We start from the raw sequence: 20,282 nt of genomic DNA, 5'->3' as shown, positions 1-20,282 counted from the left end.
ACTGTTCCTCAGTGGTGGAATGGACTTCCAACCTCAATCTGGACCACAGAATCTGTCACCTTCTCCAAGAAACAGCTAAAGACCCACCTCTTCCATGAACACCTAACCAACCCCTAAAAAATAAAACAACAAAAAAATTACTCGGGCACTTACACCTCTACTCTGTGCACTTTGCTTCTTCTAGAACTCAATTAAAAGATCTTGTATGGTAGCACTACTTGCATTGTTATCTGCTTGATATATCGCTTTGCTTGTATTTTCTCATTTGTAAGTCGCTTTGGATAAAAGTGTCGGCTAAATGAATAAATGTTATCTTTCTTTTCATGTTACACATGAGGCAGACTCTACTGTACTCTGAAAAATTTCCAAATGAGTCCAAAATATTTGGAAGTTTGAGTCAAGTTTGAGTATAAATTTATCCGAGTGTGTGACAAGTCCGAGTTCATTCATAATTGGACTCGAGTCCATCAAGTAGCCCAACTCTACATGTATGAATTTATCCCTAACGAACAAGCCAAAGGCGGCAATGCCAAGGAAAAACTCTATGAGATGACACGAGGAAGAAACATGGAGAGGAACGAGACTCAAAAGGGAACCCATGCTCATCTTGGTGACAACGGATAGTGCACTTATAAATAAATACATTCTATAACTGTGTACACTACATGGTCAAAAAGTGCAACTGTGTAACTAGGAAATTCATTACAGTTTTCATATGAAATCTGTTTTGTTGAAGTTGTCCACTGTTCACTGATGGATACTTGAGTGCAAAACTGTTCATGGTAATTGCAGTCCTAAAGCTATAATAGCAGTTGTAGTCCTAAGCCTTCATAGCATAGCTGTTTATATGAATTGTGGTCCAAAAGTCATCTTCATGGTTTTTACGTGGTACCATCATTAATAATCTCAGGCTTCATAATAATCTTTATCTTCATAATAATCATTAATAATCTTCAGGCTGTCCATGTGGGGCCAACCTCAGCAGCAGTGAGTGATTTCCAATTGATGAGAACTCCAACCAGAAGTAGAGCATCAGGCTGGATCAGGCAGGTCTGCAGAGCAGAAGGGGTCAGGATCACTGCTTATCTCAGGAGTAGCATGTGTAGCTCAACAGAGAGAGAGACCGAGAGAGTGAGAGAGAGAGAGAGAGAGAGATTATTATGTTTATTGTCCTGTAATGGTTAAGGACAATGTACTTTGAGTGTAAGCATGGACTCCGGCAACACTAGTTGTAACAGCATATCTAAAAGGGAGAGCCAAAAGGTAACACAGACATGAGAGCATCCTGGGACATAAGGTGGCCAGCCACTCCACTGTCAACAAACCTGAGTGAACGTGTGAGATTTGGGGGGGGGACAGCATCTAAGTTCACCACAACACTCTATGCCCATGAGCCCTCCAGATCTGCTCCTTTAACTAAGCTATTCACAAAAGGCTTGACTAAACATGTTTTCACCCTAGGCTTAAACACTGAGACTGTGTCTGAGTCCAGAACACTAATTGGAAGGCTGTTCCATAACAGTGGGGCTTTGTAAGAGAAAGCTCTACCCCCTGCTGTAGCCTTCACTATTCAAGGTAGTAACAATTAGCCTGCACTTTTTGATTGAAGTAGGCGTGGAGACCAAGAGTTCACTGGGTACTATGGCACGAGACTATTCAGTGCTTTACTGTATACGTCAATAGTAGAATTTTATAATGAATGTGAAATTTGATTGGGAGCCAGTGCAGTGTGGATAAGATAGGGGTGATGTGGTCATAGCTTCTGCTTCTAGTAAGGACTCTTGCAGCTGCATTCTGGGCTAACTGGAGCTTTTTATGCACCTACTGGAACAGATAGACAGTAAGGCATTACAATAATTCAACCTAGAGGTAAAAAAAAAAAAAAAGTTACTTTTTTTCTTCTGCATTGTGTAGTGACATTTCTAAGGTGAGAGAAGGTTATCATAGTAAAATTATCTACATGAGTTTCAAATGAAAGACTGGAGTCAATAATCACACTAAGCTATTTTACTGCTGCACATGATGAAACAGGAAGGCCATCCAAAGTTACTATGTAATCAGAAAGCTTATTTCTAGCTGCATGTGGTTCTAATACAAGTACTTCTGCCTTGTCAGAATTATTTAAAATCAAGTTAATACGCATCCAGTGTCTAAGGTCCTTCCTCAACTTTATTATGCTGGTGTCTGTCATCTGGTTTTGCTGAAACATACAATTGTGTGTCATCAGCATAACAGTAGAAGCTAATTCTATGCTTACAAATAATTTTGCCCAGAGGTAGCTATATAAACAAACTTTACCTCAGTATGCATAAAGAAGTCACCATTTACATCTACAGACTGATAATGATTAGTCAAATAAGACCTGAGCCAGGAGAGGACTGTTCCCTTAATGCCAACAACATTTTCTAATCTATCAAGAAGAACAGTATGATCAATGGTATCAAAAGCTGCCCTAAGGACAAGCAACACAAGCAAGGGTACACAACCTTGATCAGTGGTAGGTCATTTACCACTTTAACTAGCTCTGTCTCTGTGTTATGATGAGGCCTAAATCCTGACTGATTCATTTCATGAATGTTATTCCTATGTAGGTATGAGCATAGCTGCTGTGCTACAACCTTTTCTAAGATCTTGGAGCTAAAGGGGCAATTTGATATTGGCCTATAGTTGGACAATTGACAGGGGTCGAGGTCAGGTTTTTTAAATCGGGTTTGATAACTGCTAGTTTAAATGATTTAGGTACAGAGTCAGTGCTAAGGGAAGAATTTATTATTTTTAGAAGACATTTGATTGCTTCTGGAATGATCTGTTTGAAGAAACATGTAGGTAAGGGATCGAGTATACAAGTTGATGCTTTTGATGAGAAAATTAGTGAAATTAGTTTGGTCTCTTGAAGGGGAATAAAACATTCAAATCAGTGATCTGATACTGTTATATTATTATCTACAGGGTTAAGTTATAAAACTGTCTGACTTTAAATTAATAGTCTGAATTTTTTGCCTGATATTTTCAATTTCGCCATTAAAAAAAATCATGAAATCATCGCTTCTATATAATGATTGTGTGCATGTTTCTGTTGTGGTCTTATTCCTAGTTAATTTTGTTACAGTATTAAATAAGAATATAGGATTATTTTTGTTTAGGGTGGAGATACATTGATCTAGCAGCACGACGAGATTTTATGTAGTTCAGGACGCACTCCTTCCATGCTGTTTGAAATACTGCTAATTTAGTGTGATCCCATTTATATTCTAATTTTGTTTTCCAGGTTCGCAGTTGACACTGACTTTGTTTACTTTCTACACATGTATTTGTTATGATTTCTCTCCTGTATTCACCCCTGTATGGGTCATTGGTTGTTTCCCTTATGTGTCATCATTTTTCTCAGCTGTTTTCTGTTTCAACCCTGATTATGTTTGTTATTTAAACCCCTTGTGCGTCTTTGTTCAAACACAAAGTATTACACTCTGTTGCTCATTGTCCCTGTCGTGTACCAAGCCTTGTTCCTCATTTCCATGTCATTGTTTTGATCCTGTTCATGTCCTCGTTATTCAACTCAATTTTTTACATGGTTAATGCCCGTTTGCTGATTGCCTGACCATGCCCGATTACCTGTTTCTGGCCACACTATTGATTCACGTTTTGGATTTATCTGCCTGGTTTCCTCAATAAACATGCATCCTGCATCTCCTCCTTGGCCAGCCATTACAGCAGTTAAGCCAGCCTCTCTTGCTAAAACCACATTTTCCACTTTCAGCACTATTACCGCAAGTGTCTTAAAGCCACACCCCTAAATTTTACATGCAGATAGATTTACCATGGTTTCAGGAAGAGCAGCTTACTTAACCAGAGTGTTAAAATCACCAGCACTGCTTATTTTGTGAATGATCCCCTGGGTGTTTTCAACATAGATCACTCTGAAACAGATCCCTCTCACATTTCTATTCCTTTTCAAAGGGAACTCAATGTTGTGTGAGCTTCACACTGTGGGAAGGACCCTCATGCATGACCGGTATCTGAAGTCTGTGAAATCACACCTATTTATAGGCCTGCAGTGGTCAAGTGACTTGACATTTCACGCAGCACCTGTAAAAAGTACATCAGCCTTATCTCCAGTGAAGACAGCATGTTGGTTGTTTGTGTGAAAGCTCCTAAAAACTCTTCACTTCCTCTCTATTTAAAAAAAAAAATCTTTACTTTTCTGTCCCTCACCTCTTTGCAAGTATGAGTCAAAGAGAGTTCAGGAAGTTTGTTATTCCTTGCTCCTGTTTTATTACAGGGGGACACACTTTTTATGTGAAGTGACTGGGAGTGAAGCATGCAGCGGCATCCCTTGAGGGGACCGACTGTGCGCCTTGTGAATGCTTCACAATTAGGTAGCTCCACTCATGGCTCGCTCTCTTCTCAGGCAAAGCGAGTTTGGTTTCGGGGCCTCCTGGCGATCCCGTATGGATCTAGAGGAGGTACTGGAGATGAGCGCTGATCCATCTCTTGCTCCATCCTCCGGATCTGATTCTCCACTTCCGGGTTTTGGAGCTCATGTTGTGACTCCTCCTTCCAGTATGGAGAGTCAACCCACACTCTCTGACTCTGAAGAGCCAGAGGCGGGAGCCAATGCACCAAAAATGGAGGGCAGCTCTCAAAAATATAGAGAGCTGCTTGCAGTGAACACTAGGGCTGTAGAAAAGCTGAATTTAGACTGGCCCGGGGAAGAGGAAGTGGCTCCTAGCAGGCTGGACAAGCGCTTTCTCCCTAGTGAAATTAAATCTCCCTCACATCACAGAAAACTATACACCAGCCATGTTTATAACCCCGCAATGTCTGATTATTCAGCCATCGTGGGGAATGAACAGTACAGGTATTTGTCTGTGCTGAAGGTGGAGGAGGCGCTTGCGAGCTACCTCTCCATCGACAGCAGGGAATTTAGGGGGGTCAGCTGTGTCATCCAAGCCGTGTAAGGACACCTCAGCGTTGATTGGCCACAGTTGCAGCCTGCTTGTAGGCCTGATCCAAGGCCTAATGATCATTAATGCCAAGCAGGCAAAGAAGGAGAGGTCCTGATGAGCCACAGAAGGAGGGATGTAAGGTTGTTAGGGCAGTTAGCCCCCAGTATTACTGTAGCACCCCCCAGCCAATGTCATCCCCAAATTTTCAGTCTTCTCTGGTCAGCGAGCTGTCACAGGGCAATAAAAATTTCCTCCAACAGAATGTGGAAAAGTTAACATCACTAAAAGACCATCTGGCAGCATGGAAGCTACTGCCAAATGTGTCTCCATGCGTTCTGTCCACCCAACGTTAGCACAGGAAGTAAGATCCCTCTTGGATAAAGCAGCCATAGAACATGAGGAAGGGAGGTTTTTACAGCTGTTATTTCCTGGTCCACAAAAAGAGTCATCTGAACTGTACTCTTCAGATACTGGAATGTCATTTTGGATGTAATTGCATATAATCAATCCAACTTCAATCCATCTTGAATCCAGCAGGTTCAAGATGTTGATGCTCAATCTTATCGTTCCACAGATTCAGTTCAAGGACTGGTTTGTGACGATAGATCTAAAAGATGCATATTTCCACATAGAAATATTGCCCAGTCACAGAAAGTGTCTGAGCTTCACGTTTAGAGGCAACATGTACCAATATTGGGTTCTTCCCTTAAGTATAGCTTTATCCCCTTGCATCTTCACAAAGTGCATGGATGTCACTCTGCCTCCCTTGTGACTCTAGGGAATCCTTTTTCTAAACTACTTGAACAACTGGTTAATTCTAGTGATGGCTGAAAAGTCGGCCTGAGAGTAATACAGGTGTCCCTGGTTTCTAGCCTCGGGTCACACTTTAGGGGTATCTCCTTATCTCAAGACAGTAATGACAGTGGGGCACCAGCTCATAGACTCTGGTCTCTCAGCCGAGGTTGTAGAGACCAAGTTCCGTGAAAAAATTGCATGCACTCAAGTGGCTACTTTTTGTCTCATGGTGTGAGGAATGTCTGTTAGACCCAGTAAACTGTGCAATAGCTACAGTGCTGGATTTACAGGGATGTTTCTCAGCAGGGTTGTCTCCTTCTACAATTAGGGTCGACGTGGCCACCATTTCAGCCAGCCATGACCCTATTGATGGAGCCTCTGTGGGGCAACATCCTCTAACATCGAGGTTTAGGCATTTTGTCAGGTAGCTGAGACCCATCTGCAGACGATGAATACCTTCCTGGGACCTTTCTGTGGTCCTGGAAGGCCTTTTAAGGTGCCCATTTTAGCCCTTAGAGTCAGCCTCAGGGAAGCTTATGACTCTAAAGGTAGCCCTTCTGCTGGCCCTGACATCTCTCAAGTGAGTAGGAGATCTACAAGCTCTCTTTGTTGCCCCTTGCTGCCTTGACTTTGCCCCTGATTAGCCAAAGCCTTCCTATATCCTATTCCTATATCCTAGACTTCCAAATGTGGTTTCAGTGATCATATCACAATGGGTTTCATTCACACCTGTACTTAGTGCTGTCCGCTATACATCTGGTCACCCAGGATACATGTTAATACTAGGTGTGAATGGGGCCATACTGTGTGGAACATTCAGTGCTGTCTGCTATACATCTGGTCACCCAGGATGCATGTTAATACTAGGTGTGAATGGGGACATACTGTGTGGAACATTCTGCTAATAGTCTAATGCTGATGAAAAAGCAGTTCTGGGTTTAAAAAAAAAAAATTGCAGATAAATAAACAAAAAGTAAGATAGCTGCAAGCAGTGATGATGGGCCCAAGCACTACGGTACCATCGCCACCCCGTGGGTGCATGAAAATGTATAGTGAAGCAGATGCTGTAGAGTAAAACATCCAAATATATAAAGAAAAGAGCATGCTAAGGGCCTCAAAAACACCAGAAACAAGTAATAATGTTTGATGCTTTACCATGGCAACACTATTTAAGATATCAAAAATCCTTTAACAATTTTACATCACCTTGTCTTGACATTATTCTGACAAAGTTTGAGGCGATTCAGGTAAAGATAAGAGAATTATTGCAAAGTCTGTTGTAAGTTACACACTTCCTGCTACCAGTTGGTGGTGCTATGACTGTGACTCACAGTAGCCACATCCATGTGATCAACCCCCAGTACAAAACATACAGCTCAAGTTTGATCTAAATCACTCACTGCTGCAGAACATATGAGACACTTCCTGTTTCCCTTTTTTCCCATAAATTTATTGCCTCACCATGGCGAAACTGTTCGATATATCAAAAATTCCTTCACAATTTTGCATCCCTCATTGTCTTGCCATAATGTTGACCAAGTTTGGTGACAATCACATGAATCCCCTAGGAGGAGTATTTAAAAGTTCACCACATGCACTTCTCATAAAATCCAAAATGGCCAAGTTCCTGTTGAGCGGAGCTAATGATTGTGAGCATGAAAGTTGTTCGGGTCGATGAGGACTGAGTTTCATACATATACATACACGAATGTACGATTTATGCCCCAAGGTTTTGTACCATGTAAAAGGGGGCACTACAGAGCCACCCCACCACATCCATGAGTTTCTGAGTATTTTAAGGGACCCAAAAACCCCCAAAACCTTGAAAAAAAATCCTTAGAAAAACAATAGGGCCCTATACATTTTCAGTGCTTGGGCCCTAAAAATTATTAACCAATTCATTTCTTCTGCCCTTACTTAGCTTAGCCATTCCTTTTAAAAGCAGAGGAATCATTTCACATAACAATTTACATGGAGGCAGCAAAGAATATGTCCCTCAATCCAGCTTGATAAACTTAAAAATGTTGCATCATTTGGTAATGAAAGCTCAAGAAAGACTGCAGAAAACAACATGAAGGAGGCAATACAGCACTTGTGAATTGACTAGTGATACAGCTCTTATTGAAAATTCTATGAATCAGCCCTGCTGAGGTTTTTAGACTTGGTCAAACGAGGAGACCAGGAAACGGATCACCTGACCCAGTCCTCTGCTAAACTGTCCAACAGCCATACAAAACCATTGGTGGCGGAAGGTCCTCAACCACCCAGAGATAAGAAGTGACGAAAGGTGCTTGGTAACGTTTCTGTGAGAAAGAATATATGCTTTGTATATTATGGAACAAATGTGACAATCTGGCGATGTCGCTTCATGGAATGATGATGATTAATTCCATGAAAAAAAGGAAAAGCTATTAAAGGGTTTCATGTAATGCAGGAGGTGGTGGACGCAATTGCAGACTTTATTAAAGAAACGTGCAGTACGAAATCAATACCATGAAAACAGGAACCAGAACTAGACCAGAGAATATACAAACAATAACCGGGGCTGTGGAAAATATGTTGACACACGAAGATGACAACAACAGAAGCTTGACAACACAGAAACTAGAACTTAAAAAGGGGTGCTTATTATGGGTGTGAGCGCTTGGTGAGACATGTGACAGGGTCATGTGACATGCTAGGGCTGATGGATGATGCAGCCCAGCACTAATTTTGGCATAACCGTGACAAAGGGTCTGACATGATGGATTTGCCTAACAATCTCACAGCCTCTCATAAATTATCTGATAAGCTATGATCTTTAGAATTGAATGATTTGTTACAGGCTGTAGCTAGCCTAAATGTGTCCTTTCAACAATTCCTAACACTGTGAAACAATATGTTTGACAATATCTGATGTAAAAAGTTCTAAAGGTCTTTATAGTTCGAGTTTTAACAGTTCTGTCTGGTTTGATTTTTGAAATGAAACAAAAAAGACTCAACTTGTAATTTTGTTTACAATATTTTAATAATAAAACTTTACATTGAACATTTTGTTGTGACCTATCGTACTTTAATATTCCTTAGGTTATGCATACAATGTGAACATATCAAGAGAGGTAATGCATCATACACATAGTACAAAAATATACAACCATATAATTAAAAAAAATCACCACCATACATGGATAAAACACAAATAAACAGTATTCCGTTTGGATATTCTCCTCTATTTATCAGCAATGCCTGACTCTTTAGCTGCTATACTGAATCTAAAATTAATTAATAGAATGCGCAAGCCACACTGGCAGTCTGAAAAACGGGTTGTAACTGTTTTTGCTGGATATTGCATAGTATCCGCATAGTAAACATGTAAACTCTATCAAATTTGTTTCAATTTAAAAGAATTTTTATTTTATGACCCACTGAAGTTATCATTATCTACCATCCCAAAAATAATGGTTATAGGTAAAGGCCCAAGGAAAAGGTTCTCTTGTGAGTATATATGACTCCATGCAGGCAGACTGATGGGCTTCATGCAGATTCTTTTGATGGGGTACTTAGCAGTTGCATTAAGCAGTGTTTGTACCTGGCTGAGGTTTACTGTATGCAGGATAGACACTTTCGTTACAAATCATTACAATCATTGAGTATTTTCATAATTAAATTTGTATTTCCTTCCTTCCTCAAGCAAAATTCATCTTTACAGCAAATCACTTTAATCCTCCAATTGATGCTGTTCAGTAAACGTTTGTCCTGAAAAATATTACTGAGACCAGTCAGGTCAAAGGTGTTGCTTTCAGTGCTGAATCTGACTAACAATTCTCAGGTTTGGGTAGGGAATGAGGAAACTGGAGGCAGGATTTATTCTTTATCCTTTATTTCCACTTTTCAGTGGTTTAATTTTATAAACACACACATGCATGCACACACATGGCTCTGAGCTGGTTGGCTCGCTCTCACTCCATGAGAGACTTCCATGAGGGACAAGTGAAAGCACAAAGAGACAGAAACAAAACAAATTTCACTAATTACATGCAGCTGAGAATCATTACATGCTACCTGCCAGTTCAACCTGCCTACTCCCCTTCCACAGCCAATGCTTGACCATGTCCCTGCTGCCACATACCCCCACCGCCTCAGGCTGGGGAGCCATCCACCTTGCAGGTTGCCTTGCAGCCATCCACCCCCCCCCCCCCCCCGCCCCCCCGCAGGAGATTTAATCTGCCACCACCATCTGTGTCCCCGGCCGGTGGACCATCTCCAACTTGAATGGCTATAGTGTCAGATACGAACGAGTGATCCACAGTGGGGCATAATCAGAACACAGGGTGAAAAGGCACCCTGGTAGGTAATAACGGAGGTGAGGACTGGCACTTGATGGCCAGACTCTCCTTCTCGATGATGCTGTACTTTATCTCTCACACCAAGTCTTGGGCAGGCCGCAATTGCTGCTGTCTTATCAATTGACCCAGTCATGACCCAGATACCGTACTTCCACCCACCCAATTGCACACTTCTTTGGGTTTGCTGTTACTCCTCCCATCTCAAGGATCTCAGGACATCCCTCAATAATATAAGTGCTTATGTCATCTAAGTACGCAGTTTCAAATGCATTGTGTGGTCATAAGATTCTGTCCATGAGTCACTGAAATGTCCCTGGGGCTCCAGACAGAAAATTCCCTCTGCAGTCTGTGCTCTCTGGGACAATGAGAGGTGGTCTCAGTGTACCTGGGTGAATCGGGCCGCACTGTTTAGACTTACCTCTAGTCCCAGCTCCTCCCTCTCAGTTACCACTGTCACCAGAGCCATGGGAACCACCTCTCTCCATGGTTTTAGGAGATTGAGATGGTATATTTGAAGTGTATCACCTCTATCCATTCTCCTGACCTCATAGTTGACTTCTCCAGCTCGCCATGTGACCTCAAAGGTCAAACCTCTCTTTCTCTCCAGGTGCAAAATCCCTTAGCTGAGTAACCCTGTTATACAGCTGAGGATTGACATTCTTGTGCCTGTAGCAAATTCTCATGTGTTAATTGCCCCAATGTGTTGAGTTTTGCTCTCAGGTCAAGAACATACTGAACTTAATTTTTGCTGTTAGAAGGTCCCAATTTTCTCTCATAATGTCTATGACACCACAAGGCTTGCACCCATGCAATAACTCAAATGGAGAAAACCCCATGGAGGCTTGTGGGACCTCTTGTAATGCAAATAACAGAGGCTCGAGCCCCTTATCCCAATTTAGCTCATCATCGTGGATGAACTTACTAATCATATTTTTAAGCATCTGATTAAACCATTCGACCAGCCCATCTGGCTGCAGATGGCAAACACTGGTTTGAATCAATTTAATCGCCAATAATTCATAAAGTTCGTGAAGTGACATGAACTTAGTGCCCTGATCAGTCAGGATCTCTTTTGAGATCCCGACTCGGGAGATAACACAGAAGAGAGCCTCCGCAATGCTGTGCGCCGTGATGTTGGAAAGAGGCACTGCTTCCGGGTATTGCTTTGCGTAGTCCACTAAAACTAATGCAAAGCGATGACCGTATGCAATCCGATCTATTGGCCTGACGTAATGGGCACAATGGCGCTTTTGAGGTGGCCGGCAGATTCACCTGTGAATGTCATGGGACATGGGACAGTTTAGTGTTTTATCCTGCCTCAAATGCCCAGCCATCAGATTATGGTGACCCACCTGGAATAACAATTCCCAACAGCTCTTCAGGACCAACAATTGGGTGGTTTCGCTTTTGTCTGAGTATCCTGCTTCACTCTTTAATTATCTTATAATTATTGCAAAGTAGGGGAAGGAGAATGCAATGTTGGGCTGAGCTCGCTGACCATCAATTACTTTTACTTGGTCAAAGGCGTGCCTGAGGGTTTCATCACGAGTCTGCTCCAAAGGGAAATCTGTGAGCGGAACTTCCTGGAAGGGTGGGGGACGGAACCCTCCCCACCCTCCATGTCTTCCTGATGTGGAGCTGAAATCGCCTCCCGAGCCTATGTTGCACACATCCAACCTCATGCTGCGCTACTGCAGGACCCATCCACAAATACTTCACTCACTAATGTCTGAAAACCTGGCCAATTCTTCCCTGCTGGGCAAATGTGAACGGACGGCTGTGCTCGCAGATGGTGCAGTTCAGAGGTGTGGCCAATCCATTCAAAAACTGCCTGCTTCAGGGCTCGGTTCTCCAGTAGGTTCACCACAGGGAGCTTTTGGGCGATGAGCTGGATGTCCCCGACAGGAGTGGCAGTAAACAGACCACCCACTGGGCATGACATCACCTTGTGACAAAAGTGATGCTAGAAGATAGATAATGATCTGTACCTTTGCATCATTAGCTATGTTAGAACCGTCAGGGTTTACAATTTTATGTTAGATGTAAAAAGAAAATAAAGAAAAAAAAGTGTCGTTCAAGTCAAGGTAATCTTCACTGTTTTCTTAATCTTCACAGCCACAAAATACTCCAGAGGTCAATTTACTGTCAGGGCCAGAAACGATAATATTTCAACATAAGTGTTCCTATCGATACTCGTTTAGGTGTATGGTAATCTGAAAATATTCAGTTCTGTCTTGGTACACTTTTAAGATAGACTATGTAAGAAAGCCATAATGTTAAAAAATGTCAAGAATTTTATTTTGTGAGAGATGGGAAGATGTTTTTTGCCTCTCTGCTTGGTCTTTTTCACACTAGTCTTGATTTTAGATCCCTTATGCGGAATTACTCCTCAATGCCCAAAAGGCCTTTTAATTTATTATTTTTTTTAGCCTTTTAGTTTTTTTTTTTTTTTTTACAGGCAGTCAGCACAATACTCAATTCATCTTGTTTCTGATTTTGCATATTGGTCATAATGTTGTTCACAGTGTCATTTATAATACCTTTGGCTGCTGTTTTTAAATGAGGTTTTACTATTGAAAAGCCCCTTTTGATGAACGGAACAGCCACTCTAAAAAGACCCTTGAACAGGCCTCCTAGACCTGACCCCATACATGTTGGGAACATCTTGAAAGCCTAGAAAGCTATTTCCGGCTTAGTGGACATCATAATTCACATCGGCTAGCAAATCAACATACGATTTATCTATCATTTTTTACAGACAGAATGAATGTTTAATGGGTCTGAAGTGTAGTACAGCTATAAATTTCCTGTAACTAAAAGGTATATGCTTGTTCTGATCTGATTTGACTTTGATTACTATATCAGTTATGTGATTCCTGGTGAGAGGTACATAAAGTGGCTTGTCATATGCAATAGTGACAACTTTGTTGTTTTCCCCTTTTACATGTATGCATCTGAGTAAACGTAAAAAACTATCACCAACTAAATAATGTCTGTATATACATATATTGTGTAAAAGCCAGCATGAATATCAGCAGGGTTAAGTGCTTCTGGTTCATCTGGTTTGTGCATATCGACTACATAGGTAGATATGCATAGATGTGCACTCAAAAGTTTGATCAAACATGAAAAATAAAATGTGCTGTACATAGGTGTACTTTTCTAGTCTGTAAACATTTTCTATACAGAAAATGTTCCTATACTAAAATGCTAGTAAAAAACATTTTTTCTCATTGAAGAAACTCCAGCTGTGCAAGGGGTTGGCAATCACCAATATTGACTTTTTTTATGCTTTGAAATTTAAAAAGCCAAAGTAGAATTTGGCTTTTTTGGTGCATCTGGATAAACTGCCATAGTTGAGCACTCAAAGAATCAGAGGTATTCTACATCTAAAGTAGTAAATAATTGAAGGGAAAATGTTTCGGTATATGTACATATTTCTTTATTCTGATAGGTCAGGGCACTTAATTGTGAAAAAAATTGTGTGTGTGTGTGTGTGTATGTGTGTGATATAGAATGCTGATTCTGTATTTGTCATTAACTATAGACAGATAATTTAGGATAATTCAGCTATATTGTGTGTTGATTAGTGTGTTCACACTGAAAACCGCCAAAAAAACAAAGTGCACATTAGGTTCTAGGATGATGCACTTATTCAACCGAAAAAACAAAGTGTGGAATGATGGTGTAGCGTGGTACCTTACGTATTGGTTAGTTCAGTTTTTTGGCACCAGACAGTCTAAATAACCGTTACCTATAATTTTGACGTCACTCAGCGAAAAAACAGTAGGCTACTCAAAATTCTCAAAAAGGAAGATTATTATTATTTCAGTTCATGCAATAAACGTAAGAAAATGCAGATCTCTTACTTATTCATAGCAAACAAAATAACCAAAATAAAAAGTTCTTATATAGTACGTGGGATTCGCATCCCTTTCCACTCGTATCAGGGAAAAGAAAGGTCTGCTGAACAGAATTTCCCACTAATATGCGAAACAATAAGGAAACAATCCTCTATTTATAAATGAAAATTTGCACACACACAAAAGGTAGTAACAAAAATAGTTAACCCCAAAATAATTCTTCACGAAAACAAAAAAGTTGTTCACTTTAGTGGCAGTACTAAATTACCAATTAACATCCCTTAGGATGGAATTCCAATAAAATTTCCCTCTTGGAATAACTTTCTTATTTTCATGAAAGACTTGTCTAATATCTATGTTAGGGCATTTTTTTTTAGCAAATCAGTTTTTGCCATTTATAAGGAAATGAAAGTCTTTATTAATTACTTTATAATAGGACAGATTGCTGCATATCAAATTAATAAGTCCAGAGGGAATAGCTTTGATTACTATAAAAAAAAATCTTTATATTTTATAGGAAAATTTAACTTGGGCATAAAAGAATCGTAAGAATACATATATAGTGTTGAATCAAACAGATCACTCAAGTAATTTAACCCATAATCCAACCATTTCTAAAAAAAAAAAAAAAAAAAAAAAAAAAAACTCTTGCCTTTAATTGTAATCAATTCATTATTCCAAATTTTCATTCTGTGAGGAGAAAAATTATGCACAAAGCACAGCTTCAAGGCCAAGAGTGCTTGCTCATGAAATTGAGACAATTTTATGGGTAATTTGGTAGAAAATCAAGACCACCCACTTTCTTAAAGATATTATGAGGCATAAAAAACCAAATCAAATCAGGATCACCAATACACTTTTTGATCCAACTGATCTTGAAAGTATTACTTATATCCACATAATCCAGCATTTTCAATCCTCCTTCAGATTTTTTCCTAGCTAATACAGTTTTTTAGGATGGTGGTGTTTATTTTTCCAACACAAATTAACCAGCAACCTATTAATTTCTTTACAAGTAGAATCCTGAACAAATAAAGAAAGGCAAGGAAAATAAATCTAGATAAACCTTCTGCCTTCGATAACAGGACTCTCCCTAAAATAGATAGATCTCTCCATAACCAATTATCAAAAATCAATTTTGTTTTCTTGACTTTGTTGTTAAAATTAAGCTGTTACCTAACTGACAAGTTAGCAACAGCTTAACAGCAACAGCATAAAAATTTAATTCTTAGCTGATATTACAACTTTATTTTTGAAAGATAGGAGTCAAATCTGTATTAAACTAATTTAATTGCATTACAGATTTGACTCTTATCTTTCAAAAATAAAGTTGTATCATCAGCCAAGAGTGAAATTTTTATTTCTCTATTAAATAATGTTATACCATGAAAATTAGGGTTTCTTACTATACTGATAATAGCTCCACTACAATAAAAAATTATTGGGCTAGGATACTGGGCAACCCTGCCTCACTCCTCTATTGATAGAAAATCTTCTAGAAATATTAGCCTGTAATATAATTGAGCTATCAATGCCTTCATAAAGCATTTTACCTGTTTGAATGAATTTATTTCAAAAACCAAATGCACTGAAACCCTGTAACAACAATTGGTGCTCAGTTGTGTCGAACGCCTTATGAAAGTCGAGAAATAAAACGAGTGCATCTAGATTAGCAAAATGATTACAATCTAATAGGTCTAATACAAACCTAATGTTAGAACTAATATGACGTTTAGCCATGAATCCAGTTTGAAATTTGTTCTTTAGGTTACCTAAACCACTTTTCAGTCTGGTTGCATATTCTAAGGCTAAAATTTTATAGTCGATGTTTAATAAAGTAATTGCTCTCCAATTATCAATGAGTAAAGGATCTTTATCTGATTTTAGAATTAAGCTAATAACACATCGTCACGGTTTCCCCTTTAAGCAGTGCACTGGAGAGCATGTGGGCACGCGTGCACTAGCAAGGTGCGCGAGCGCCCGCTCTTCGTATGTTGACAACCGTGACATTGTTTACTATGGACATGTGCTTTTGTTATGTTTCTGTTATGTCTCCTCCCTGTTCTGTCATTGGCTATTGTTTAAGCGTGTGTCTAGATTGGTGTCAGCTGTCAGCACTTAACACACTAATTATGTGTGTATATATATCGCGCGCCTCCCAGCACACGGCGCAGAGTATTAGATTAGTTTAGTTTAGATACGTTATAGATAGTTACGTTAGATATAGAGAGTCTTAGTCATAGTCTTTGTCCATGTTATGTTTCATTGTTAGATTAGTGTATTTAGTCCACGCTGGTTTTTCCGCTCCCAGTTCCTAGTCATAGTTTATGTTTCTTATTTTGTATCTTGACCCTGTTTTCCGTGACCGCGACCTTGATTCCTGCTTTGCACCGTTTATGCCTGTTTGCCGATCGCCTGACCTTTTGCATGTTTTCGTACTACGTTTTTGGATTACGATCTGGATTTATCTGCCTGTGTCTCCCTCAATAAAACTGTTAACTGCACTTGCATCCATCCTAATCTCCCTTATGTCTCGAGACGGGACACACATTGTTTCATTGTTGCACTCATTTTTTTATTTTCTAAGCATTCTTTATACATGCCATATACAGCATTTTCTACATCAGCTCCCAAAAAGCACAATAGAATTCAACGGTTAACCAAATTAAAATTTTTGTTTTCAAAAATATATGGTAGCAATTTAACCTGTTCCACAAAATAATTATCAGAAAGCAGATTGTTGTTTAATTTTCAGTATTCATGAATCATATTACCCTTAGCCATATACCCATCAAACAAAATCGAAATCAATTTGTGATCTGTTAGAGGGGCACAAGTAAATTTTGTTTCAGATATACAGTACCACTCAAAAGTTTAGACACACTAATTAAAAAAAAAATAAATAAAATTCTCCACATTTTAGAATAATAATAAAGTCAACAAAACTCTGGAATACAGAGCCCCTAAAGGGACATGGTGGTGGAAAAAAATTGGGATGGGAGAAAACTTTTTTTTTTTTTAAAGCTTTTGCGTTATCTCGCAAAACTTTTGCCTTCCCCCGAGAAACTTCTGCGTTTCCTCGCAAAACCTGTTATGAGTTCGGTCAAACACTTCCTGTTCATTTTCCCGCTAGTAGTGGTTCTGACAGCTCCGTAGGTTCACAATGGAGTGGTTCATAGAGTTTTATTTTGAATTTGGACTCAAATATAAAGAAATACAGTCTGTGCTTAGTTTGAGGCACGGTTTTGACATTAGTGAAAGACACCTGAAAAGGATATTATGTGAAAGAGCATTGTCTCGACGAAAAAATTACTCAAGTGATGCTGTGAAGATACAAACGCGAACCACCGCAAGTTCGTCGGCCTCTCGTGAGTCTCTCGCGAGAACACTGGTTTCACGAGAGAACACAACAGGTAGGCTATCTTTGCGAGGAAACACAAAAGTTTCTCGGGGGAACGCAAAAGGTTTGCGAGAGAACGCAAAAGCTTTGAATTTTTTTTTTCCTCCCATCCCAAATTTTTTCTACCACCATGTCCCTTTAGGGGCTCTGTACTGGAATAACACAAATGGAACTATGGGAATTATGTTGTAATAAAAAAATCCAAAATAATTTAGTATTTTAGCATCTTCAAAGTAGACACCCTTTTTTCCAAGAACTTCCAGAAATGTATTCTTGGCATTTTCTCAACCAATTCCTTGAGGAATCACCCAGAGGAAAAAAAAAACAGTATTAAAGAAGTTCCCACCTATGCTGGACCTATATTGGCTGCTTTTCAGAATATTTCACTGTAGCAAGTGGTACTTCTGAGTCTGTAGAAATTTGTTGACAGCTTTGCTTTCTTCAGTCGCCATGTCGGTTTCTTTAACTTGAGCCTTTTCTCTATTTCTTTTCTTACCCATATGGATCTGATGAGCTACACAATAGAAGAGGAGCAATTTAACTAAATCATCAAGAAAATGATCAGGGTTATCATGTGTAGTTTCATGTAAATCTCTGAATTGCCTGGTGACACCACTCAAAATGTGTCAATATGGATGAACGCCATTTTGGCCCCTCTGTTTGCCTATTTCACTAATGCTAGTGCCATCACATTACGTGTGTTTGACGTAATTTGCCCTCAACCAGGAAACAGCATATACTTCTGGCTTGGTGCAGTACTGAAAATGTGTCATTTGAGACAATACTACCCTTCTAAAATTCATACACTAGATGGCAGAGTGTATAGTGCATAGTATAAGTGTATAGTATGTCATTACAGGCAGGTGTGTTTAATTAGCATTTACATGATTAAACTAACTAACTATCCCCCAAATGAACCAATCACTTCAAAATGCTTTCACTGATGATGATGACTAAATCACATTGTTTGTGGCAGAATGCCAAATTAGACGAGACAAGCAAGCATTCTTTTAGCAGTTAACAAGCTAACATTATCGATAAAATCTGTGCCAAGTAAATTAGAAATCTGGAAAATGGGATGTCCTCATTCAACTTAATACAAATTCACATTAACGATAAGCGACAGCGATCAGCATTAGCCTGGTAGTTACCTCTCCTCAGCTACAATGTCATATTATGAATTATCATCTGACTGCAAGTCAAGGTTTTTCCACTGGGAAAAGTGAAGGGAGGAGGAGCACAATGAGGTGGGCATGGCATATGATTGAAGAGGATGCGTTATAATCAGCCTTCATGTTTTAAATAATTCAAATGATGTAAATGATAATGTTCAATGAACAGAAAAGAACATCTACTGTAATCTACCTCATCAGACAATGATTCATCAGGAAAATTTTACTGGGGCACAGCAAAATTTTACTGGGGCTCATGCTCCCAGTGAAAAGGGTATACTTACGCCCCTGGTCTACAATAATCAATAATTAGTCTACTTAAGATAATTCATCTATAACCATAGATGACTAATTATTACCACATGTTGAACATTATTACTTCCATAAAACAGAACTTCCGAAACCGTTTCTTATGTGGTTTGTGATAATACATTTTTTATAAGCTCAGTACAAATGCTCACACATACACAACATACTGTAAAACTAGGGTCATAGTAAAGTAGTTATCTGATGGTTGTTCTTTTCTATTTCAATAAATGCTATATTATTGAACCTGTTACTTCTTTGTTGTGGTTATTAATTTGAATATATTCAGAATTAAGCCTTCAGAAACCAAGTTATTTAAAGGTTGGTCATTTTAATTTCTAATTAAAACAGTAAACATGAAAGGGGAATATTCCGTTAGACTGATTAACTAATGCAACATAATTTTATGAGATTGATCAAATTTACAGTGAAGCACCAATATTGCTTGCCTTTCCAGTGCTTCCTGTATAAACTGAGCCATTTCCCATACAATGAGAATTATGATTGATAACCAGTCAAAACTAATTAAAATTTTGACAGCTAATGAAAATTCACCTCTATTTCTCTCTATTGTCTTTATATTAGCTGTTCTCAAAATTTGTCCATGGCATGAAATGAAGCAAGTCAATATTATTACATCTACATTCTAACAGCAAAACCTATTTGTGCTAAAATATTGTATTTTAGCTAACTGTTACTAACACCTCTAAATACCTGTAAATAGAGTAATGTTGGCACACAAGTAAAGAAATCATCTCTTGCAGCTCTCCTGAATCATATACATCCTGTAAGTCAAGCTAAATGAGTAGATATTTGTATGAGCCAATGTCAATTTTGTATGAATCAATGCCAATAACTGGCATCAAAGGTGAAATGTTGGGATGTGATAGTGCTTCTCTCACCTCTTTTTAGTATTTTTCTTTACAGGTTTTTTTTGCATTTTCAGCTTGGCTTTCGGCTCAGCCATTGGCTCCATGGTCATTGCTATCTTGCTGTCCATGTTGACCCTCTCTGAATGATTCCACAGCTTGTGCTTCTGCAGGTGCACTTTTGTGGCAAACACAGCCTTGCAGTAGGGACAGCCATAACTGAACTTCCTTTCCTGATACACATGAGTACACACAGACACAGACAGTTAAATTACTGTCAGTTTTTACTCACTGTTTTTAAGTAGTCTAGTTTTAGCCTAATCTTTAGTGGTCATATTGAATGTTTAAGTGCATTTTACTCTAAATACAGTGACAGTTAAATCATGCAAATGTAATAAAATATTACATTTTATTTTTAGTAGATGTGCACATTTGTCAATCAAATTTGACAAACTGTAACTGAATAATTTCAAGCTGAATATTTAGAAAACATTGCTACACAGTAATTAGGGCTTGTGTTAGTTTTTCCATTCATGTTCAAAACAAGAAAAATATTAAATATGCAACTGACATTGCCCTCTGAATTTGGCACTCTATGTTTATACA

At 39.0% G+C, this 20,282-nt stretch overlaps 1 protein-coding gene across 8 annotated transcripts in view; it reads right to left on the bottom strand.

The window, feature by feature from the left end:
- Positions 1–20,282, bottom strand: part of znf512b (zinc finger protein 512B) — a 171,645-nt gene that overhangs the window by 65,326 nt on the left and 86,037 nt on the right. For all 8 annotated transcript variants that reach the window (XM_053643640.1, XM_053643634.1, XM_053643637.1 and 5 more), the window contains exon 4: positions 19,710–19,909. In XM_053643640.1, coding sequence (XP_053499615.1) covers positions 19,710–19,909 — 200 coding nt within the window. The remainder of the gene's footprint in view (positions 1–19,709; positions 19,910–20,282) is intronic.

The sequence above is a fragment of the Ictalurus furcatus genome, chromosome 15 (assembly GCF_023375685.1).
Source record: "Ictalurus furcatus strain D&B chromosome 15, Billie_1.0, whole genome shotgun sequence".
Taxonomy (NCBI): domain Eukaryota; kingdom Metazoa; phylum Chordata; class Actinopteri; order Siluriformes; family Ictaluridae; genus Ictalurus; species Ictalurus furcatus.
This window is presented reverse-complemented; position numbering and strand designations above follow the sequence as displayed.